General features: G+C 40.2%; 1 protein-coding gene across 9 annotated transcripts in view; it reads right to left on the reverse strand.

Moving 5' to 3' along the window:
* Kif16b (kinesin family member 16B) overlaps positions 1–25,203 on the reverse strand; it is a 291,086-nt gene that overhangs the window by 237,300 nt on the left and 28,583 nt on the right. For all 9 annotated transcript variants that reach the window (XM_034494994.1, XM_076929869.1, XM_076929868.1 and 6 more), the window contains exons 2-10: positions 22,185–22,254; positions 17,935–18,048; positions 13,011–13,127; positions 10,154–10,251; positions 9,357–9,466; positions 5,751–5,893; positions 4,197–4,365; positions 3,897–4,028; positions 2,833–3,008 (exon numbers count right to left, since the gene is read on the reverse strand). In XM_034494994.1, coding sequence (XP_034350885.1) covers positions 2,833–3,008; positions 3,897–4,028; positions 4,197–4,365; positions 5,751–5,893; positions 9,357–9,466; positions 10,154–10,251; positions 13,011–13,127; positions 17,935–18,048; positions 22,185–22,254 — 1,129 coding nt within the window. The remainder of the gene's footprint in view (positions 1–2,832; positions 3,009–3,896; positions 4,029–4,196; positions 4,366–5,750; positions 5,894–9,356; positions 9,467–10,153; positions 10,252–13,010; positions 13,128–17,934; positions 18,049–22,184; positions 22,255–25,203) is intronic.

Raw genomic sequence — 25,203 nt, forward strand, 5'->3', positions numbered from 1 at the left:
AACTCTGTTCTCAAGATGGGTACAGGTAGATGAATGACTTGACCTTCTAAAATCCATGCACCTATATATACATGATGCAATTTCTCTGTACTTATATAATATTTTAGTAAAAATTCTCTCCATGTTTATTATTATATATAATAAAAGAAGTAAATACACATCAGAATCTTTTGTTTTATCAAGTTGTATTTTTAAAAGTTTGGTGCATTATCTCTCTAACTGCAATATACAAATTACTAAAAATAAGAACTGATTTTTATTTAGCTTTTCTTAAATAAAAAATTCTAAAAAATGGTAGTTAAATTAACACTCTCAAAGAGCTATGAAAGAATTTGAAGTAGAATATTTTAGAAATAGAGGAATATTCTCAGAAAGGTTTTCTGAGAATTATTTTGGAGAGAGGTTGAATGGGGGGGGGGGGTATGGGGTGTGTGTGTGTGTGTGTGTGTGTGTGTGTGTGTGTGCAGGTGCACACATATGAAAAATCAGAGGACAACTGTGAGTGTTGGTCCTCAAGTACCTTCCACTTTTGTTTGTTTGAAGTCTGTGTCTCATAGGCCTGGAAGTCCACAGTGTAAATCCAGCTAGCTGGTTCACAGCTCCCAGGATTCGGCTATCTCCATCCACTGTGTCACCATGGCTAGGATTACAGGCAGTTACCCCCGGCCCTGGCTTTATATAAACAAGTACTTCACTAATCAAGCCATCTCTCCAGTTCCTTACTCAGAGATTTTGATTTTAAATGAGTGTTTAAGAACATTTCTTTATTTTGTTAATTATCACAAATTTAATTAAATAAGATATGCTTGTAATATCTCAAAGATTTATAGTTTCAGAATATTCCTTATTTTGAATTAGACTCCCATGTTCACTATAATGTATATGTTAAATTTATTAAAATATATTCTAAATAGATTTTCCATCCTCACTTCTAAAACAGTAATAAAATTACTCCCTTATTTAAGCAATGGTATTAATTCTAAAGAAATAAGAGAAATAAACAAAAACAAATAAAAACAAACACAACCGCAAACAAAGCAAACACCAGGGCTCTTGAGATGGCTCAATAGGTGTGCTGGGTAGTTTTATGTCAATTTGACACCAGCTAAAGTCATCTCAAGTAAATACTTCAATAATATTGAGCTGTAGGCATCTAGGGCATTTTCTCAATGAGTGATTGTTAGGGGAGGGACCAGCCCATTATGAGTGGGGCCATCCCTGGGCTGGAGGTCCTGCAGTTCTCTAAGAAAACAGGCTGAGCAAGCCATGAGAAGCAAGCCAGTAAGCAGCACTCCTCTGTGGCCTCTACATCAGCTTCTGCCTCTAAGTTCCTGCCTTGTTTGATTTCCTGCCATGGCTTTCTTCCATGTTGAACAGTGATGTGGAAATAAACACTTGCTTCACAACTTGCCTTTGGTTATGGTATTTCAGCAGAGCAATAATAATCCTAACTAAAAGGGTGGGTAAAGGCACTTGCCACAAAACCTGCCGACAGAAATTCCATCCTAGAAGCTCACAGGATGGAATAATAGAAACATATTTTCAAAGCTGTCTTCTGACTCCATGTGTGGCATGGCACGTGCATATCCACTCTCCCTCAACACACTCTCTTCAAAGATCAAGTAAAAGCAGCCGCATGTAGTATTTCTCAAATACTTTTCTTCACATATTAATCATTTTAAAAGGTCTCCTTTAGAAAAATAATGTTTCTAAAACACAGAGAAGGGACTCCAACAGCAGTGTATAACTAGAAACAACTATTGTGGTTCCTGATATTATATTCCGCTGACAACTGCCTTTCACACCAAAAGCCTGACATCACAAATGGAAGTGTGCAGACACTTTCAGATGTAGTGAAGGACTCCTGTTTGATGGTTGTCTGTCATCTTATGGGAAAGGACTAGCAGGCTGACTTCTGTATCATGGCACAGGAAACCGAGGTTTCATCTTAACAATATTTCCATAGTTCAAACCATTTACGGGCTATCAAGAGTGAGAAGTACTGTACAGTCTTATGGGGAAAGCACTTCTCATTTACAGAAAAGAAATAATTTAACAATAGACTTAAGATCTCCACACATGAGAACATGAGATGATATAAATATATCTTCATTTTATTTCTAACAGCAAGAGTTAAAAAGACTATTTGATTTTCCTTCAAGGGTGGCCTTTCTTCACAGTAGTTCCTAAGCCATCTGAAACCTAATTAACGCCAGTCCTCAGAGAGCATAGCACTACATGAACATGCTCAGACTATGAGAAACAAAAGGACACAGCTTCTTTGCTAGAATTCAAAATATCCTGAAATGAGGCCATTTCAGCAATCAAGCAAGGCTATGTAAAACAGCATCATAGCCAGGTTATAGACATAATATCAGAGGCACTGCTGAGTTGCTATAGCCACCTATGACAGGGCTAAAGAGAGACCAAGACTCAGAAAGGTGTTCAAACACAACTCCCCTGCCTTGCTAAAATACATTTATAACCATAAAATGCATGGGTAGAATTTTAAATATTATTTTAAGCATCTGAATTTCTTTCTACTAATGGAGATTATGCTGCTAATCCTATCACATGCTAAATTTCCATCCATAATTAATAACTATTAGATATTTAATCATTTAAGGCTTAGTGGATGAAATCTTACACCCAGTATGCATAAGGAATGCAAAGGCTGATAGGAAGCTGATATAGAGACTGGCTAACTCACCTGAAGCTTTACTTAGTACTTATTTACTCAAATCAATACCACAGGATAATTGTCTCATTAAGATCTAGAAATAGATGCCATTACTCAAGGAAAATTATCTATAAATCTCAGAAAAACTCAACCTGATTCCCTTGAGCGAGCAGGGTTTTCAGCCTGGCTATTTCAGCTCGCAGCTCACGGATGAGTTTGACGTTGGCATCCTCATTAATGGTAGGCTTGTTGATGATGTTTTTGGCTCTATTTGCATAGCGAAGGGTACTTAGGGTTTCTCCATAATTGACATCAGCAGGGGAAATGGCTGTGAAGAATGAATATGAAAAATAATTCATCTAGCACTCCATGTTTCATTTAACACAAAGTTGGTTTGTAATTTAAAAGTCAGATCAACTCCAGGTCACAAGAAAGACTAAATATTCATTGCCACAAATAATGAATATTAAAAAAAAATTATCTAAGCTTATAGAAAAGGATGTTCACTATACCAAATTAAATGTCATTTTGCTCCTCACATCTATAATCAGCCATTTGAATAACTTCAAGATAGGGTGTGAGATAGCCCACACAGTAAAGGGGTTTGTTTTCTCAACTGCTAACATGAAATTTCAGAACTGTGCTTCTCTCATGTGCAGGAATTAAAACACTTTTACATTTCTGATAAAAATCAGTCATCTGTAAAAGTCCAGAGCCTAACAATTTTTTAAAAGTCAATAGATTACTTAATTCCTTCCGTCTATACTCTTTGGTTAATTTTACACTGCAGCCTACTGCCACTTTCCCCTAACCTCTAAGACCAGATGGATACATGGTTGTGTTCCCTTGATAGCAACTGTCAGTGTTGGGCAAGGGTTGTGAAGAGAGGCAAGAAGAGAGAAGGGAAAAGGAGAGAGAAGTCAGGGAAGGAAAGCTGAGAGGTAATGAGTCCTGAGTTCCCAGCATCTTGTACTTTAAGCAAAGAGAAGCTGAGCACGTCTGAGTGCCACTATAGCCTCCATGATGCAAAGTCTACACAGAACTGCATATTCCAAACTACAAGTATGTCACAATGGGTGAGTTTCAAGACTGGAAGGAACATTTATTTCTTTAAGATATAAAAGATGCTGCATCCCAGTGAGATGCTTTCAACTTAAATATTTACATTTAATTCACAGGAAACACTGGTGCTCAAGAATATAATTTAAATTCTTACTGGCAATCATGATGGTTTTAGAGTTTCCTCCAAGGCTGTCTTTCAACAGCCAAGTCAAAACTGAATCCCTGTAAGGCACAAAAACTTGCTTCTTCTTCACAAGAGGGTTGGCTGCATCCTGAGATAAATCAGCTGCAGGGAAGAAAAGAACAGGAGATAATTCAGAAGTCTCTGCCTTCTCTAACTCAGCTCTTAAAGACTTGAACATGCTGTCTGAATTTGTAAGACAAACATCCAGCAAATGTGTTCTATGCTAAAACAGTACCAAGGAAATAGAGGGCAAAGTGGCAGCAAACATACCTAAGGCAGAAATGACATTTCCCAGAGTCACAAGGGACTTGTTTATATTGCCCCCTTCCTTGAGTCTGACCCCAGTGGCACCGGTGGCATCTGCCCGCTCACTTCCAGCAAGATCGACGAGATGGATCTTGCTCACAGTTTCACATGGCATTTCAGCGTCAAATTTTGCCTATGGAAAGACATACATCCAGCACAAAAGAGGACAGAGTGCCCGTGCTCTTCTTGCCCAAATCCCCATCACTTTCCACTCCCAGCAGAGGTCTCTGAGGTAGACTTCTTTTGTTCATTTTATTTTATTGGCTATCATAGTGATTATGACAACCTCCCAAATTAAGGCAAATGCAATAGAACTCTACCACATTTAGAAAGTGACTCTGACACTTTCTAAATAATCAGTCTGTTTAGCAAACCACTGTCACTCTTGACAACACCCCTAAAGATTGGAGACCAAAACAATATGACACTAACTCCTAAGGGGAACTGAGAAAGAATAAATAAACAAATGATTAGCTTTACTCTTCTGGAAGCTCCAGCATTCAGGGCACAAAGGCTCTTCACACATGATAACACTGTTATGTAGGACATCATGTGACACTATGTAATAAAACACACCACATCTTTAAAGATGTGAAATACTAAAGTGTAAATTGTCACAAGTCCTGAATCCCTCCAGAACTTTATATTTCCAAAGAACTTTAACCTATGTTTTATATTTTGAACCAAATGCAACAAAATAATAAACATATATTTTGATGGACATATAAGCCTCTTAGAAACTACAGTCTGCTACATCCTAGTTAAGCATCCATCAGAAAGCTGAAACAAGCCAGTAAAGCAAGGTTCTAACTGAAGGTCTAGCAGGACATGAAGCTTGCCCCGAGAGCACTTCTGACTGGCCTTGGAGACTCAACTCATTTTCCCGGTCTCTAATCTTCAAATCTTCAAATTAGTAAAGGCCTGCCTGGCTGTTTTCTGGTGTGTTCACTATCACTGTGGACGGGCAATGCCAACTCCTAACCCTTGCTGAAGTCAAGACTTGGCAATTGTGTATTTCTGTGGTCTGGCTTTGGTAACAAACTACTTCTCCTCAGCCACTTCCAGCCACCTTCAAGACACTGTTCACCACCTGACCACAACAAATTCTTGCGTTAGTGCCTCTAAGTGTTCACTGCTAATATGACTCTAATCATAATCAACACCACCAGGGCCCATGGAGCCATAACGTAGTACACCCGTTCCTCACCTTGGCCTCCAGCTGCTGTGCCTCGAAGTCCATTATCTCCCACAGCACTTACAACAATGAAAACTTTTGCTTAATTAGGCACAGAGCAAGTTTTTCTCATGCCTAGAACAAGGTGGAAGCCTGCTAATATTTCTTAAGGATATACATCTTGGACATTTAAATCACTGTGAATACAGAAAGGCTGAGCACATAACACATGTTCAACTCTTAGCTTGCTGCTGCTCCTGGTTCAACTATGATCAGTGCCCAGCTGATGCTAATCATCAAAGAAAGGCCTGAGGATGGAGACTCTGCTCCATGGTTGCCCTTACCTGAGTGAACTTGATGGTGAAGATGGCATGAGACCTGCTACTGACATCATTCATCCCCGTTGCTGCAGTGGTACGATTGATATTTCCTGCATCCATAAGTTCTTCCACATCACTGTAGTTCTGGACTAAATGCTTGGATAAATCTCAAAAAAAAAAAAAAAAAAAAAAAAAAAGAAAGAAAGAAAGAAAGACAGAAACAAAGAAACAAAGAAACAAAGAAAGAAAAGAAAGGGACAAAGAAATCATTCTGTTATGTAGTGACGTAAATGAGAAGCTTCCCTCTAAGAATCATGCATGACTACACATCTGCCAATTTGGTTGGAGATCTTGGAGAGCGGTAGTCTGTAATACAGACGGGGAGATGAGCAAGCTGGTTGGCCACAATGGGCTTCAACAACCTAATCTGAGTGCCCACTGCACACCATTACAGAGTGACTGCTGGAGCTCTCAACAGCAATCTCTTCGAAGCAGTTATGGTAGAAGTAAGAACAATATAAAAGTTCCACCTTCAGGAATAACCTCGTGTAAGCCCAACCCTCATGCAAAACTTAAAAAATTTTAAACTCTAAAAAAATTTTACTGGCTCTTTTTTCTTGAAGGGAGAGCAGCTCATAGGGTGAAAAGTCAAAGTGCACAGGGGTCCTCTGCTTTTTCCCTACAGCAAACTCTCTAGTTCCCCTCTGTCAAGTAACCAATGTTACTGGTCCCCCTATACCCTTCAAGAAACAACTCATACATACGAAGGCAGTTACACATACTATCAAGTTGCCTTCCCTCCCCTTCCATGCACATTGGAACATACTAGACTAGACACACACACACAAGGCCCTTTGATCAATCACACCCACAAAAATAAAATGATTTTTAGAGTAGCAGATCATAAACATTGTTTTGCATCTTCCTTTCTACTTACATACTTATAAGGATCCTCTGTAATGTGAAGGTGACCTGGTTTTTATTTTTAAGGCTACAGAGAAATTCTTGTACATCAGAACCACAACCAATTTAACCAGCCTTCTCTTGAGACTACAGAGGTTATTTTACTTTATTTCCAAATACAATGGGCTGTTAAAATATTTTGTGCATCAGTCTTTTCAAATGTATGGAAATGTGACTATAAAATAAATTTTTGGAAGTCGAACTGCTAAATCAAAGGATATTGGGAATGCTGACATAGGCTGCAGAGCTCTCCTCCACAGAGGGCAGTTTATAGCAGCAGGAGTGGGGATAGGAGGCATGCTTGTTGGCATTCCCATCCTCAGCACCCTCGTTATCTACCCATGGGGTGACAAGCATCATGCAGGCTCCTTCTGCTGTTTTACTATGATGAAAGAAGCTGGGCTCTTTTTTTCCCACTTAAAACTCATTAGAAGTTTGGGGTGTGATATAGCCCAGTGCTACAGAGCATTTGCCTGGCACTCTCAAAGGAAACCCTGGGTCTGACTCCTATCACAATGCAAGAAAATATTTTTTTCTTCTATGACTTCTAGGTTCTTCAGTCAAAAATTTTTTTAAAGCCCTCCTTCTTCTAAGATTCTGGAAAAAAAAAAAAAAAAACAACCCATGGTTCTTGTGATCATGTCACTCTTTTATATTTCCCATTAAATCCTTGACCTCATTTTCAAATATTCTAACAATTGAATGATGATACTTCATTTTTCTCATCTACTCTATAGCCCATATTTTCCAATGTTTGAATAATGTATTATTTATAAGGATCACAACTACAGATGTCAATATCCAGATGTTTTTACCCTGATTAATTATTCTGTCTCCTCATATATTAGTTTTATTTGTTTTGACATCTGTCATAACAAAGGAAAAATATAAAGGCTCATTTTAGACTGAAAGCAATAGGTATTCCATAACGATTCCCCCAGCACATACACATACACAAATACAACTGCACACCTTTCTCTGGGGAGATAGAGCACAGACACAAATGGATACTTAAGAAAATATAGATGGGTCCTAATGGCACACTGATGACTTCATGATAAAAAGGAAACTAAAATAAGTAAATCTTCAAACCCATGTTCTGGTCCATTTTTGATAGCAAGGAAACACACTTCATAGACAATGCCATAAGAAACCATGTTTGTTTCATTAGCAATGCCTACAGGCTACTCCACAGGAGTTACTTAGTTCCCTTGGAGAGAGCAAAATTAGCCACATTACAACCCAATGTTTGAAGTACTTCCCTCACTGTGATAAAAAATACCTGACGAAGCAACTTAATGGAGGAAAGGGTTTATTTTGGCTCATGATCCAAGGGGATCCAGTCAACCACCATGAGGAAGGTATGGTGGCAGAAACAGGAAGCACTTGGTCACGAGATGCATTGAGTCTATAATCAGGAAGCTGAAAACCATAAATGCTTATGTTCAGCTGTATTCAGTCTGTGTCTGCAGACCATGGATGGCATGGTACTACCCATATTTCGGGTGAAGTCATCTCACCCTCAACTAAAGTAATCTAGATAATTCCTCACAGATGTGCCCAGAGATTTGTTTCCACAGTAACTCAAAATCCCATGGAGTCAACAAGGTTAACTATCACAGCCTATTTCTAAATACATGGCAAGAGCTAATCACAATACAACATCACATGTAACACCGTCCATGACTACCTCTCCCTCAGTCAGTATGGGGAGGTCGGGGAAGGCCACTAATGAAAGACTGTAAGTTAACAAATTTTCACAATCATGACCCAGGAACTGCAAAGTGCTCATATCAGAAGGTTACAACTTAACACAACAAAGTTGCAGCCCAGAAACGTTGCCAAGATCCTCTGACCAAGACTGTCCTGAACTGCATGACCCTGGTTTGCACAGCTATTAGTTGCACAATATAGGATATACAACTGAAAGTTATATGGACAGAGGCTTAAGCTGACCTCTCAGAACTGTACTTAAGCCAGTCTGGATTGTACTCCTTCACATGGGGCATGCATTACCTGCTGGGAAACTGCACACAAAGAAACCCACCCTAACTATAAATAAGACCTCCACAACACATTAATGTGGGGCTCTAGCTATTGCCTAGCCTGCTGTTCCTTTGTACGATACTCAAGAAACGACTTCTCCTATTTTAGTCTAGAGGGTGAATTCATTCACTGTCTGCCAGACCCTTCCTGACAATGTAGAGGTGGGTGCTCAGTCCACCATGGGTATCTTATCACAACACAGATTCGAGAACCAAGGGGAGACACCCCTGGGAACTCTTCTTACAAACAAGAGGTGAGAGACAGTCTCCTTCCACCTGGCATTCATTAGGGTCCATGAACATATGCTAGTAAAATGCATTGTCACTGAGATACACAGGCTTGGGAGTCAGGACTTGATCATCTTGTTGGAAAAGCTGGGAAAACAAACTTCCAGAGAGCTCTTAAAGCCAAGGAAATGATGGGTAAATACCTAGTGAAATGCAGATTTACAAAATGAACGTAGGAAGTGCCAGCTCCTGTCACTTTTACTGTAATAAAGTTCCAAAGTAAACAACTTTTTAAATTCTTACCATCACCAGAGTTTTGTATTTTTTTATTTTATACCAATCCCAAGGGAGAACAGGGGAATGAATGTGTAAAGACAAGAAACTTCTTTCTTACCCTCAACGTACGGTCCTTCTTTGGGATGCTCACGGACTCTTAAATTGAAGGTCTTAGATGACTTCCGCCTAAGTAGGTCTCTCACACGTTCATTATAAATTTCTAAGTAGCTAAAAATTTTAAATAGAATTAATTTTATAAAAAATGTTTTTAAAAATGTTTAATAATAACAAGCAATGCTCAGCAACAGCAGCCATATACACCTCTGTTGTGCACTTTACAAGAAGTATTTCACTCAATCTTTGCAATGGCTCAATGGTGGACATTTCATCATCTGTAAAAATATAACAAGAGAAGTCTGGTGTGCTTTAAACAACTTGCCCAGAGACACAGTCACTAAGAGGACAAGTGGCTCTCAGCAGTACAGGTCAACACAGCTCTGCTCAAGACCCCTGGGGACCAGCTCCTGATACAGACTCAGCAACAAAAAGGAAAAGGTGCTCTGTGCACCCAGACTGGTGTTAAAGGTACACTTACAGGATCCTACCACAGTGAGCAACACAGATGTTACTCAGCCAAAAGAGTCAACCTAATTGCATAAGCTCACCAACAGTCAAGGGCTCACTCCATTTGAGACAAAAATAGAATACTAAAGCTTCCCACCCAGCTATGCTACCTCACACACAAATTGTACCCACATAGTCTCACTTTTATTCCTAACTAACTGAGCTCGGGTCAGGAAGGGGTGGGCTCATTCCTCAACAATCTCCACCCTCACCCTCCTCTCTCCCAGACCTCCGTTCAAATCAAGCAGCCTGGGCCCCCTCAGAACTTTACACCTCAGATCATGGCCCTACCTGACTTCTGTCCTGAAAGAGGCTTCATCCCATCTAGTGGTTTCATTGATCCGACTGAAGAGAGCTTCACAGATCCGAGGTATTAAGCCAGAATCACCCTGAAATGGAGAAGAAGGGTACCGTCACTCAAACTAGATTCAGGTAGACCATGAATTTGCATTTTTCGGGAATAGACTTAGGCTCCAGGAGCCTGTGTGTCAAACCCAAACCTTCCACCAAGGGCCCCTAAAGGATTTCTTATCCTCTGAAATAAAAGAATATCACCTTCTAATTTCTAAATACTAGGACGACTTGTATAATATATTTTAATAAGATGTTAAATCAATTAACAATGACTTACAAGGATGAGAAAGCTTATTCTTTACCACAGGAGATAGTTTATAATGTAAAATAAATGTTAAAAATATCTGACTAAATGACAAAGCAGGGATAACAAATACTAGGCGGAAAAGAAACACTAGAAAAAGCTAACCTTATTAAGTCCTCCAGATAGCCATCTTAAAAATGTAGGTGGCAGAAGTACATTAAACTATGGAAGCCAGCCTTCCTCTGCTATAGCAATCTCTGCATAAGTCCTCTTAGGAAGAGAAAAGCCACCTTATTAAGTGGTGTGGCTACATAATCATAGTTCTGTAAGTATGAACAAGCTTGTGAGCAACACTCTGTGGCCTGGCTAGTTTTTCATCAACTTGATACAAGCTAAAGTCTTCTGAGAGGAGGGAATCTCAATTGAGAAAATGCCTCCATAAGATAGGCCTCTAAGCAGACAATAGCATTTTCTTAACTAGCCTATTGTGGGTGGTGCCATCCCCGAGCTGGTAGTCTTAGGATCTTTAAGAAAGGAGGCTGAACAAACCAGAGGAAGCAATCCAGTAAGCAGCCCTCTCCATGCCCTCTGCATTAGCTCCTGCCTTCAGGTGTCCACTGTTTGAGTTCCTGTCCTGACTTCCTTCGGTGATGGACTATGGATGTGGAAGTGTAAATCAACTAAAAATAAACGCTTTCTTCCCCAGCTTTCTTTTGGTCATGGTGTTTCATCATAGTAACAGTAACCCAAATTAAGGCACTCTGCATCATGCAAAATGCTCTCACTAGAAACTTAACTTCCCTCTCAAAGACTGTAAGAATTATCATTGCCATTTTTAAGGGTTTTTTTTTTTTTTTTTCTTTTTCTCCTTTGCATCTTCCATTCAATTGGTACCAACTGTTACCAAGGAAAATTGAGCTTTCTACCAGTTTTTGTTCTTATGTTAAGTAAGTAAAATACTGAAGCTGTACTTACCTAGTAGGGCAGAGAAATGGCACCTGCTGTTTATAAGTGCTTTATAAATGTTTTACATAAAGTAGAGAATTGATATGCAAATTTCATTTTAGAGGGTTTTTTTTTTTTTTCTTCCTCAAAAGTTTAGTAGGAAAACAAATAGAGAAGAAATAATAGCTAAAGTTAAAAGGGACATGCCAGGTGTGCTACCTCTCTCCTGGGCTCTTCCTAGCTTCCAGCACTGTAACGTGAATTTCACTGCCACGCTTCCCGTGTAAGCAAAAAATCTGGGTTGAGAAGCCAGGCTCCAGGCTCTGATATGATGTCCTGAGATTTGTTCCTCTGCAATACCATGCTTCCATGGGCCACCAAACCTTGAGCACTACAGACACTACTGTGCCTGCTGGCAGGAAGCCCTAAAGCCTCTCACAGTGTCTATATCAAGAACAAGCCACAGGTTTGAAAATATATATATATATATCACACACTCACGCACACACACACACACACACACACACACACACACACATGCCACTGTCTAAGTCTTAAATATCCCTATGTGGTTTTGTTTGTTGTTGGGTTTGCTTCTTTTCTTTGTTTGCTGTGTTGTTAGGGAGAAAATCAGGGCCTTGAATATGCTGTTCTACCACCAAACTACTAAGCTACATTCCCAGTCCTTTATTATTATTATTAGATATTTTCTATATTTACATTTCAAATGTTATCCCCTTGCCAGGACTCCCCTCCAGAAACCACGTTGCCCATCCCCCCTCCCCCTGCCTCTATGAGGGTGCTTCCCCTCCCACCCACCCACTTCCACCTTCCCACCATGGCATTCCCCTACACTGGGGCATCAGACCCCACAGGACTAAGGGCTGCTCCTCCCACTGATGTCCAACAAGGCCATCCTCTGCCACATATGCGGCCAGAGCCATGGGTCCCTCCATGTGTAGTCTTTGCCTGAGTTGATCATCAGGCTGACCTGAAGTTTGTGACCATCCTGCATCAGCCTCCCAAGAAGTTGGGATTACATACATACCACCATGTCCTATACCTACATCTTACTTATCTATATCTGGTGCAAATAGCACCTGTTAATCTGTACTGATAAAACACTAAACTGTAGATGTTGTGCTTATAAGCACATAAACTATAAGGGCTCACTCTATAAGGCCAACGTTTTCATGTCTGCTGGACTTATCTAGCTAGCACCTTTCCATCAAAAAGTTAAGTTTTCTTTTTAACACTATTCTTAGGAAAAATGTTCTGAATAATTTTAAAAAGAATAGACTTTGGTAATTTTATTCAAACTGTTATACTGGCAGAAAAAAAGAATAAATTACTTTTGTGATAAGATTATAAGGCCTTTAAAAGCAGAAATGAACTGGGATTTACACCCATTATTTGTGCTTATAACATAAAACTATTTCTAATTTCAAATCTCTCCAAGAAAAATTAGTTCAACTTATTACTAAGTTTATCTTGAACAGGAAAAGTTGGTGCAGATCAAGTAGATAAAAGATAATTCTATCACTCCAGGAAAAGATAGTAAGAAACTTCCTTCCCTCACAACACATAAACAACTAAATAACTTACAGAATTTCCCATCATAGTGTAGGACTTTCCGGATCCAGTTTGCCCATATGCAAAGACACAAGCATTATAACCTTCAAATGCAGATTTCACAACATCTGTGCCCAGAGTTTTGAAAACCTAAAAGGGGAAAAAAAAAAAAAAAAAAGATAAACACAAAGGATACAAGTACCATGGATTTTAATAAAAGCCCCTGCTGTATTGACAAAGTTCTTGAATGTTCCTTTCATCTCTAGGGATTACAGCATAAAAATAAATCACTGCCGAGCTATAACAACAGAATATGTATGCACGCCAGTTTTTTAATCAAAAGTAAACTTTCCAAGCAAGCAAAAAGCAACACCATTCTCTTTCCTGCTTAAGTTAGCAAACAACTTCTGAAATATAAATGGAAACAAGGCCAAGTGGCAATAGTGTTTGGGAGCAAAGATCTTAACACATGATGTTAAAATTCAGAACTGCATAATGTGTGAAGCTATTCATCTATCAAAGCCTCCGAAAATTAATATTCAAAACCTAAAGGTCACAGCAGCCAGAAATTATTGTCTGAATCCTGCCAAGTAAAAGCCTTCATTTCTCTGGGCCAATACTCCTCAAGATGAATCTCAGAAGACCTGGGATAGCAGAATGCTGAAGGTAGGGTAGGACTAGACTAGAATGGTAGGGCTCCCTCACAACAGGCCTCCAATATATTTATTTACCTGTTTGGATAATTATCCAGATACTTGCAGACAGATACTTGGAGACAAGATGGGTGGAGATGGTCACAACCACAAGCTAAGTTTCTGTCCAGTGTACCACATAACCACCATTTAAGAAGAGGGCTTAAAGGATGAAGCACAAATTTCCAGGAGGACAACTAATGTAAATGAGACAGATTAAAATGGCAAGTGGCCCTACTATACCAAGCTGGGATGAGCCTAAGCCCAGTTGATGTCTTAAGTCCTCTAAGCCCAGCATAACAAGGCTAACACAAGTGTCTGTCTACTACAGAAAGTAGGAGCATCAGCACCAAGAGATGCCACACAAAGAATGCCATCAGGTTCATAGTCAGAGCTGGGGAAAAACTGAATGGATGGGATGACCACAGTACAAGGTGGGAACTCCTACAGTGATGATGCCCTCTGAGCCAAGGTCAGGAGACCCAGAAAGCTATTTTTCCCAAACTATCCAAGGCAGCAAATCCTATGCTATACTGGCAAAAGAATACCTAGATAGTTCTCAAGAGACCCAGTGGCCAGGCCAGCAACTCAGTCCAGTGAAATATCATTCTCTATATGAACCTAGGAATCAGTACATTACAAAACTTCCCAAATAAATATTGCACACCTGGCCACAGCAGAATCCGCTGTCAATTCCGATGACATCCATGGTGTAACAAAGATATAGCAAATAGACTCGGATGCCTTCCTTTACTTGGTTTGCATTTCCTTCAGATCCTACTTGAAACTTTACTAACTGTAATTTCAACTGAATTTCTACCAAAAAAAAAAAGGCTATCACCACTCATTCTCAGTTAATTTTTACCCATTTCAACTTCAGACACTGTTATTTTCTAATCTCATTGTCAATGTCTAATGACTTATTCAATACCCAGACATGACGGCTCACATTTGCTGGGCACTGTCACGGGTTCATGTATTAATTCAAAAGAGAGGGGCCTCATGAACCCTCAGATGAGGAAGCTGAGAGGGAAGGTCAGGACTCAGGCTCTGCAATGAGTGGCAGAGCTGGAACTGTACCCTCATCACAGGGCTGTAGTGACATCCTCTACCTTCACAAACTGGTGCTAGCTGGGAAGATGCATTCCCAAACTCCAGAGAACTTAAGGATCCAGACGACAAGCTTGGGTCTCCCCCATTCTATATGAACTATAAGTAAAAATCCTACTTCTCCAGTTCTCTCAGGTTGGAGCAGAAACAAAAAACCTTCCACAGAAATTCCAGAGAATAAAGAAGGGGTATTTCTCATAGCCCAGACTAAGGGAAAGTAAATCATGTTAAACAGTTAAACCAAACTCAAATATTTCCACAATTAAAATCCTTCCAAGAGTTAAAATCCATGCTTCCTGTGTTATTACTTTGTTACCAAATAGAAAGATCAGCGAGGTGGCCTTCTGACAGACTCAAGAGTCCCAGTAGGCACAATGCTAGGACAGATCTAGAAAAGGTGGGTCTGGAGGTGACACTAGAATTAGAGCAGCCTCAGCACCAACCAACCCATCCACCCACAGCCATACAGAGGTGCAGAAACAGGCACTGTCCTCTCCATAGGCTACCCTGTCACACTCCCACCAAGACTGACTCAACATCTGCCACTGTACCAAATGGGAGAACAGATTCAAGAGACTGATGAGTCCATTAGCACCAAACCCTGAGCAAGCCCCTCACAGTTAGCCCTATATGCTTTGCCATGTGTGGAAATACTTTAAAGCTGATTTCACGAGTGATTCAAGATATCCCAGGGCCTCACTAGCAGGGAATCAACCACAAGAGGGCACTGCTGAAACAAAGACACTACCATCTAGCTAGTCAACTGAGAGGCTATTGGTTTCTAGTTTCTCCAAGGCTGAATTAAGGAAGTAGGTAGTATGAAACCAAAGCCTCCCTTTGGAGTGTTGAAGAACCATTAAGAAAATTAAGAACTTATTTAATGCTCTTTCATTTATAAGACTGTGAGTTTAGATTGCTCATTGATTTTTTTTCCCTAATTCTAAAACAATTTTGCTTTTTAGACTCAAAGAAAACTTTACAGTAATAGATATGATCTTTTTCTCTATACTTTTACAGGCAACTGATTAAAGCACAAGAGGGAAGAAAGAAGGCCACCTAGTGCTGTGCTGGCTTCGTGGTGCTCAGCTCCCTCTCACTCATTACCTCCAACCTGAAAAGCTGAGTAGATACTCGGTACTGAAGCCTTCTAGCAACTTCTAAAACGAGGGATAAGAGAGTGTCTCAATATTTTAATAATAATTGTTTCTCTGCATCTATGTTGGCTTTTTAACATGGCTTATTAAGAATAGTGTATTTAGCTTAGAAATTCCTCAGAACAATCCCAGGTTCCTCTCTGTAAGGATCCCTGAAACACCAAGAGATGATGCATAACCACCTAAAGCATGGCATTTTTCTTGTGTGCGAAAAGCTTTGCACAACCTGCATCTACCTTGAAACTCTGGACACTGGCTTCTAACTTCCAGAGAGAAGGGCTACATTTGTTCTTACTTCCCTCATCTTGATTACTGTGCATCTCAGAAAGTATTACCTGCTCCCGTAACCAACTGTAAATTGGGTCATTTGGTCAGCAAACATTTCCCAGCCAGGTCCTGTGGTCACACAATACTCTCCATCCCTCTGCAGAGCCCTCTGTCCCAAAAGACTTCAAATTCAAAAATAACAAGAAAATCCAACAGATCATTAAGTAGGTTAAAATGAAGATCCAGGGCTTTTCATTCATCCTGTGTTTGGAGACATTCTGGAGATCACTACAATAAATTGTTTTTCCCCTTAAAATTCCTTACCTCCTGTCACTTACCTCCCATGTGTGTAACAGAGCATCAGTCTGGGCTCTACATCCACAGCCTCTAAGCCAGACTCTCTACTGGCAGTGTAGACAGACCAGCCACTCGAACCCAAACTCATCTTTACTCTTTCACCTCTCCTCTCATTTACTGGTGTGACAGGAGGCTGCACTCTCTTCATACCTGGCAGCTGGAATAATTCCTTTTCTCTCACACAAAAGCTTTCTGGTGGTTTTCCCACCTCCTCTAACATCAGCACCACAGCCTCAGCTCTGGAACTATTGAAAGGCAATCTGCCTATGAACCTGAGCAAGTTACTAAAGCTCACCGAGGTTCTTCCAAGGATCTAACACAACAGAATACCAAGGCAAACTCAAATATCAGTTTCTCTTCCTCTACCAACTCCTCTATCACACTGAACACTTCCTCTCTCTAGAGTTTTAATTCTTCCTTCCCCCTTACTGATGTTTGAGTCTAAACTTCTGGATACAATCACTGCAGTACTCCAACATCAACATCTGCATTGCTTCAAAAGGTCAGTCTCTCCTCCACAAACCACTTCTAAACCAGATACATTTTTTTAATGTCAAAATGCAAGCAAATCACTGCAGATCTTGCCAAATGTGTGTGTGTGTGTGTGTGTGTGTGTGTATCCAAATAGACAATTAGCTCCCTGCCCCTCCCCCCCCCACACACACACACACGATTCTGAGTGGGGTGTGGTGGCTCATGTCTATCCCAACATGCAGGTAGGGGGTGGTAGTAGTGATGATCCTGAGACTCTATATTCTAACGAGTTCCCAGGCAATACTCTGATACAGAAACATATTAGTATTTTAATGCACTAGTTTTCAGTTTTACAACCCTAGTGAAGAAGTTCCACATTAACATATAAAGGCCTATCTATGATATCTAAAGAAGCTATTGAGAAGACAGGGAGAAGCTCAGTGATGTTGCCCATGCACTTCAACCAGCAACGAAGCCATGTTCTCCCACATGTGTTAGTACACACCAGCTCTGTTCCAATGTCTGGCTTTTTACCTACCTAGGAGTCTATGTTTGTCTTTCTGCTCTAATAAAATATCATCATCAGTGCCTTTCAGGTTACCCGGGGTGTCTTGTCCTCATCTGTGTGGACAACATCTACATTTGTTTCTTAAACAAATACTACCATCAGTCAAATCATTCAAGTTATGATCATCAAACTCAAAATGATGGGGGGAAAAAAACAAGCTTTTAAATATTCCCATCTGATAATTAAAAGGCTAACTTGCCAAATGCTAATTTTATATAAATTAAATTCAGCGAAAAAACAGTGAGTTCTTTTAAAGTGTTTTAGGGAAATCCTATTTTTCTTAAAAAGAAAACAACAACATCAACAACCCAGATTTTGAGAATGTCATACTGTACCGTTTCTTGTGAAACATAATCTGGACTCTTTGTGTCAGCAGAATAAAAAGAGAAGTCATAGGTGAAGGTCTTGGTCCGTTCTCTGCCTGAATCCCCAGTTCCTCCTTCTGGTATCTAGAAAGACAGTTTTCACAGAAATAATAGAAAAATTAAGTAGTAATAACAATAATAACATAAAGAGTAATGTCATTTAACCAGTGACTCAAATGAGGAAACAAAATTTGTGACTAAAACACAAGATAGATAACATTTGCAATATGTATACTCTAATCAACATTTAATTCCTATTAGTCTCCCTAAAGAATAAATAAAAATAAATAAATATAACATAAGAAGTTCAGGATCTACAGCGTGTGTGTGTGTGTGTGTGTGTGTGTGTGTGTGTGTGTGTGTGTATGTGGCTATGGTCTTAACTAATATAATTAGCTTACATGAACACAATGTTCAGTCAGACTCTGTCTGCTTATCTTGCATGACTCTGACTACTTCCTCCAGGTACCCCCAGAACTGGACATTGTACAACTTCAGGGATCCTGGAGAGTAATTCTGGTAAAAGTGGTACCCTCTGGAGCTGTGTGATTTGGTGGCATCCTGAAAACTCCAAGTCAGATGTCTCCTCTTCCATAAAGCTTCCCTAATACTCCACCTAGAAATCATTTTTCCTTCTTTTTCTGAATCTCATACTGTGAGGTTAACACAGATGTTTGCATATATCTTGTGTTCCATGCTCTAAGCTTATACTGAATCCCAAAACAATCCATATGTTTCCAAAATCTTATACCTTGGACACATGATACAGTGTACTTTTCAATATAATCTACTTCTTTAAAATTTTGTTAAAGCATTAACAATGAAAAAAACAGAATATTAAAAATATGAGCATCTCCCCTGGGTACAATAGTGGTGACACAAATGTCATGGAGGTAACCAAGCACTGATAAGATGTGAGGTCTACTGCATACAAGAAACGCATGCATGGCTGCTATGGTAACCTGCACATGAACCCATAGTTGCTGAATTCACAGGCCCTAAGAGTAAAACTATTACTTTTGCTAAATATACAAAGCATCAAACTACCTTCTAAATTTATATCTTTATATCCACAGATTAGTTTAGTTCTCAAACCTCATCAGAGAAGTTTCTTTGTTCAGTGAATGATGGTTAACACAAAACCTCACATCTGGTCAAAGCCGAGATAAAAAAGTACCTACAGAGTGCTTAGTCACAAATGGGATGCCTATATCACATGCCCTCTCCAGAAAATTCAGTGACCATTACAAAATCAGTGCAGAAAGATTTTAAGAACTAGAAGTTGGGAAGGACTAAAGTAAACAATGTGGTCTAGACAGGACCATGAACTCACTAGACTGCACTCATGAACTCACAGCAGCTGTGGCTGCCTACACAAAACTCAAGCCAGTCAACAGTCCAGCCAGGAGGAATGGCTCATGAGGAGCTACCAACCGGTGATGGTGGCACACCATCAGAGGAAGTCTGTTTTCTTTAATGGAGTGGATCCTGGCAGACTGACCATGTTCCAGTGGTCCTTCACTCATGAATAACAAAAGGCAAGAAAGTAATCACAGGATACAGATTCCATGATACATTCAAGAGACAACTGAACCAAAGCATTGTGAATACATAGATGCATGAAGCTAAGGAAAGGTTGTTATAAACAAGAAAGAGGTAGACAGAACTGAAAAAGCCTGAGAAGATGCAAGAGACCAAAGAAGGAAGACTCAGGATAGGCCAGAGTGAGTCAAATTGTACTGAGGACTGTAATAAGTACAGGAAAAAAAAAAAAAAAAAAAAAAGCATTGTAGTAGGGAACGCCTCAAGCTACTGGCAGTCCAGAGCATGCCCTCTGGGAAGATAGTACTATCCTCATTCCCATCTCTAAGGATCAAGTTGTACTACTCAGAAAATAACCTCAGAGTATCCACTGCCCAGGACCATGAATTAACAGAAATCTATTCCTTGGACACTTGGCCATAGAGCAGCAGGCCTCAGAGACACACATCTCCAAACTAAAGGGGGCTAAGCCCTGAAAAAAAAAAACAAGATATCTTACTCAGGATGATATTTTCTAGCTCCATCCATTTGCCTAAGAATTTCATGAATTCATTGTTTTTAATAGCTGAGTAATAATCCACTGTGTAAATGTACCACATTTTCTGTATCCATTCCTCTGATGAAGGACATCTGGGTTCTTCCCAGCTTCTGGCTATTATAAATAAGGCTGCTATGAACATAATGGAGCATGTGACCTTGTTACATGTTGGAGCATCTTTTGGGTATATGCCCAGGAGTGGTATAACTGGGTCCTCAGGTAATGCTATGTCCAGTTTTCTGAGGAACAGCCAGACTAATTTCCAGAGTGGTTGTACCAGCTTGCAATCCTACCAACAATGGAGGAGTGTTCCTCTTTCTCCACATCTCGCCAGCATCTGCTATCATCTGAGTTTTTGATCTTCGCTATTCTGACTGGTGTGAGGTGGAATCTCACGGTTGTTTTGCTTTGCATTTCCCTGATGACTAAGGATGTCTAACATTTCTTTAGGTGCTTTTCAATCATTCGAGTTTCCTCAACTGAGAAGTCTTTGTTTAGCTCTGCATCCCATTTTTAATAGGGTTATTTGATTGTCTGGATTCTAATTTCCTGAGTGAGGTAACCCAATCACAAAAGAACATACATGGTATGCACTCACTGATAAGTGGATATTAGCCCAAAAGCTCACAATACTCAAGATACAACTCACAGACCACATGAAGCTCAAGAAGAAGTAAGACCAAAGTGTGGGTGCTTCATTCCTTCTTAGAAGGAATAACACAATACTCACAGGAGCAAATATGAAAAACAAGTGTGGAGCTGAGACTGGAGGAAGGGCCACCTAGAGACTGCCCCACCTGGGGATCCATCCTATGTGCAGTCACCAAATACAGACACTGCTGTGAATGCCAGGAAGTGCATGCTGACAGGAGCCTGATATAGCTGTCTCCTGAGAGGTTCTGCCAGAGCCTGACATTTACAGAGGTGGCTGCTCACAGCTAACCATTGAACTGATCATGGGGTCCCCAATGGAAGAGTTAGAGAGAACACTGAAAGAACTGAAGGGTCTTGCAGCCCCCTGGGGAGAGTGACAATACCAACCAGCCAGAGCTCCTAGGGACTAAACCACCAGCCTGGGAACACACATGGAAGGGCCCATGGCTCCAGCTGTATATGTAGTGGAGGATGGTCTTGTTGGCTTTGGTGGGAGAGGAGGTCCTTGGTTCTGTGAAGGCTGGATGCCCCAGTTTAGGGGAATTCAAGGGTGGGGAGGCAGGAGTAGGTGGATGGGTTGGGGGCACACCCTCATAGAAACAGGAGGAGGGGGATGGGAAAGGAGGTTTGGGGGGAGGGGAAATGTGGAAAGGGAATAACATCTGAAATGTAAATAAATAAAATATCCAAAAAAAAGAAAAGAACAAGATGTCTTTAGCATTACTTTTATATCCTTGCTTCCTCCTTGAGTGAAAAGCATTCAACGTTGTTACCCAGTGTGCAAAAAGAATAAATAGTATATTTTAAAAGCGAAAGAATTTTGAAAAATTGCAGTTTTTCATCTAATTTTTCTCCAGAAAGTAATGCAGTTTTTATTGTTCCCTTTTTAAGCTTTCATCCTCTCAGTTAATAAAAAACAATAGTTGTCAGATAATCAAGGATCAGAATACATGATGGATTCTCATTCAGAACTGGGAGTGTAGCTCAGTTGTTAAGAGTGTCTGCCTAGCATGCATGAGGCCCTGGGTTTGATTCCTAGCAGAGCAGAAAGCAGGCAAGATGATACATGTTTGCAGTCCTAGAAAGAGGATCATAAGTTCAAGCTCATGCTCGTCCATGCTTGAGGCCAGCCAGGCTACCTGAAATCTTGTCTCAAAACTAATAAATCTAGGGTCAAAACTTATTCACAGAATACAGTCAACTCTCAGGCTCCAGAGAAATAGGGTAGAAGTGTCAGGTTCTTATCTTCAACAGCTTGAGTCTGACTTTTGGGTCAGATGAAAGCAGAGTGGAAAAGGCACTGGGCTCATATCCCTGCTTGGGCTCAGGACTCAGCCTCAGCAGAGAGCACACAGACACTGTTCACTGCACTGAGTTGGCACAGTTAACTCAGAAACGCAGTAAGATAAGTGCTTCATCCACCTGCACCACAGTGACAGAGGGTAAGCGTGGGGTCAGAACTGCAGCAGGCTCACTCATCACTTACCTTTAAGTTTGTGATTGTCGTTTTGCTTTTCTCCATTTGAATAATGAACTTGGCCTCCAGGTCCTTTTCCCTGCAACATAAATACAACAGTATTGTTTTTTAAAGAGACAGTATTTGTGTTAAGAAACAAAAGATTATTTTGAAATAAGCCTATTTCATTTGATTTTCATATAAGGGTCTTTGTTTGTGAATGACAACTGGAAAGTTAATTCCAGATAGCACTGCTCCCAAATCCTTGCTAAGGCTATAAACATGAAGACACATGACACAGATGCCATCATCAGAAAATATGACTAATGAAAAAATATGCTGTCAAAATCTAGAAAAAAAATTCTAACTTTAAAACAACAAGTCAGCAGAGAAAACATCAAGCACCACAAAGGGCTGTGCATCATGTAAAAGGCTGCCTGCCCTCCTGTCATGGATGAAAACCAAGTCAAAAGATGGATGCTCACCACTGTGAGCTGCTCCCGGAGCTGCCAGAGTTCTGCCCCTCCTCTCACCATCGTGTTAGAGCCATTGGGAATTGCGCTTCTTACGAAGCAGTAAACAGGAAGCCAGTGAAATTGTGTAGAACACAGTCTGTATTTTAGGTGGCAAGGGCCTGTTATCCCAGAATATGGGAGGCTGAGGCTGGAAGACTTTGAATTCAAGGCTAGCTAGAGAGATCATGTCTCAACAAGGGAAAAAAAACCAACCCTGTTTATGTATACAAAAGAATGTTATACCAATCAAAAGGCACTGATGGCAATATCTATATGACATTATGGCATAGTCATCAGGACACATGATTTAAATAGAGTGCAAGGCAGAGAAGAGCTCATAGACAGTCCTCGCCTTTCATGGTCTGACTTTAGGATTTCACACTGGAGTGAAATTCATTCAGTACTAATCCTAACTTACATTCTGAATTGCTACCACTTCCTAGACTAGTGATATAAAATCTAGTCCTCTCTAGTGATGCCACACAGAAGCAGCAGATTCAGACTGGCCATGAAATCACAAGGGAAGTAGCACAGCCTATGGTATACTCTTCACATGTCTGTACTATGTTAATAAAACTGAAAGGTTCTGTAGGCTAAACGTATCCAGAGGATTTTTGTCCCTAAACCTATTATAAACTAAGAATATAATAAATCAAAATCCTATGGATACATTTAGTCTACAGAGACCTCCAGTTCAAAGAGAATGTATGTAGGATGACATTGCTTTTGTGTAGAGAATAAAAAGGCAGCCTTAGTCTTCTCCAAAAGGCTACATATGGAAGAAGACACTGGAAGGGAAGGGGCAATGATGGGAACAAGAGTTCTCTGAATATTACTTCATCTATAAATCATGTCTAGAATATAATATCTGCAAAATTAAATTTGATTAAATAACCTAAGATTCAAAAGGAAGCTTAAAACAATGAATAAAACTTTGTACCACACAGTGGAAGAACACTTCCATAAGTTATAAGAAGCCTGCCTGTGCAATGTGACAGAATTAGTTATCTGTGGTGGTCAGTCTGAGATTTTATCTGCATACTGTGAAATAATTCTTGAATACTTATGCTGGTATCACTGAGAATTACTGCCAGTAGACCTAGAAAATTAAAAAGAAATATAAACCAAAAGACAGATGAAGTATGGATTCTGAATGAGAAATAATAGCATGAACTTTATCTAAAAGAAAGAAAAGAAGAGGGAGGGAGGGAGGGAGGGAGGGAGGGAGGGAGGGAGGGAGGGAGGGAGGGAGGGAGGGACCTGTAGTGAATTCCCAGCCAGTCTGAAGAAGACTACCATTATATACCATCAAGGTCTCAGCGCACTCCACATTGTTATGACCATAAAACAGGCGGCTCCTGAAATCGCACTTTTTGAGCATTTGATCATGAAGAATGCACCCAGTCTAGCATAGGATGCTCACATTTCATGTATCTGCTCTGAAGACTATACCGTCTTGATGCCTGCCAATTCCACAGTGGCTCTTTCTCACTCAATAACCTTCTATACCTAAATTTTGAATTTTAAAACAACTACTATCAATACATACCTCAGGTGAACAAAATGATACGCTTTCTGGGAATGTTAGATATGGCACGGCTGTCCTCACACCACTTGTTAATCCTTGCCTTGGAAAGAAAGTGTATTTCATTTCACACCCTGCCTACCACACCTGTCTCAAGTCCAGTGTTCCTGGATCCCATCTCAGAAGCACCTCTGAAGCAGCTAAACTTAAAGGTCCTATACATGATCAGTGCTAACACATTAAGTATCTGTCTCAACAGTACTTCTCGGTTGTAATAATCACGTACTCTACAAGAGCACTAATAGGTACCACTGAGAAACAGTAACATAAAACAAGCATCTTTCTAAGAGAATTTATCCTAGCTGGGGACTGGTGGTGTGAGGGGCATAGGGAACATGTCCTGCTTTGCCCTTCTTATAGTCCAAAGCTTACCTTAAAGAACTTATCTCCCCAAAAGACAAGAACACCACCTCTGCCCCAACCTCTGCTGCCCAACTGTTCAAAATGTGCCCAGGACTAGGAGCCCTGGCAGCCCTGAGGGAATATACCTGAAAAGAGGAGGGTGAAGTACTATGTCAGACTTGTGGAATGGGACCCTGTTGACTCACCACAACCTATACACAATTCTGTCAAGCAGTGAAGCCTGGGACAGGCAGAGCTGGCATCAGTCTAAATGACATTTTGCTACACTGCTCTTACATTTACAAAAAAAAAAAAAAAAAAAACCACCATCTGCTTTTTGCACTGTGAATTTTACTTTGTTCTTTGACTTTAAAGTTTTATTTCTAAAACTCCATGGTAGAATATAAGGAAATGGGCAAGCTAACCTTCTGTGCTTTCTTTAAGTGGTACAGACTCTTCTAACCAAGAACACTGAAATGGCAAGATCTTACCTAAGAAGCCATCTGAGTATCATGACAGCCAGGTTCCCTCACTCCCAGGCCCCTGACAAACCATCAGCTTCTAGCACTTCTAGCATTTTCTGTACCTACACTGTCTCCCACTGTCA

This window comes from Arvicanthis niloticus, chromosome 2 (genome assembly GCF_011762505.2).
Source record: "Arvicanthis niloticus isolate mArvNil1 chromosome 2, mArvNil1.pat.X, whole genome shotgun sequence".
Classification (NCBI taxonomy): domain Eukaryota; kingdom Metazoa; phylum Chordata; class Mammalia; order Rodentia; family Muridae; genus Arvicanthis; species Arvicanthis niloticus.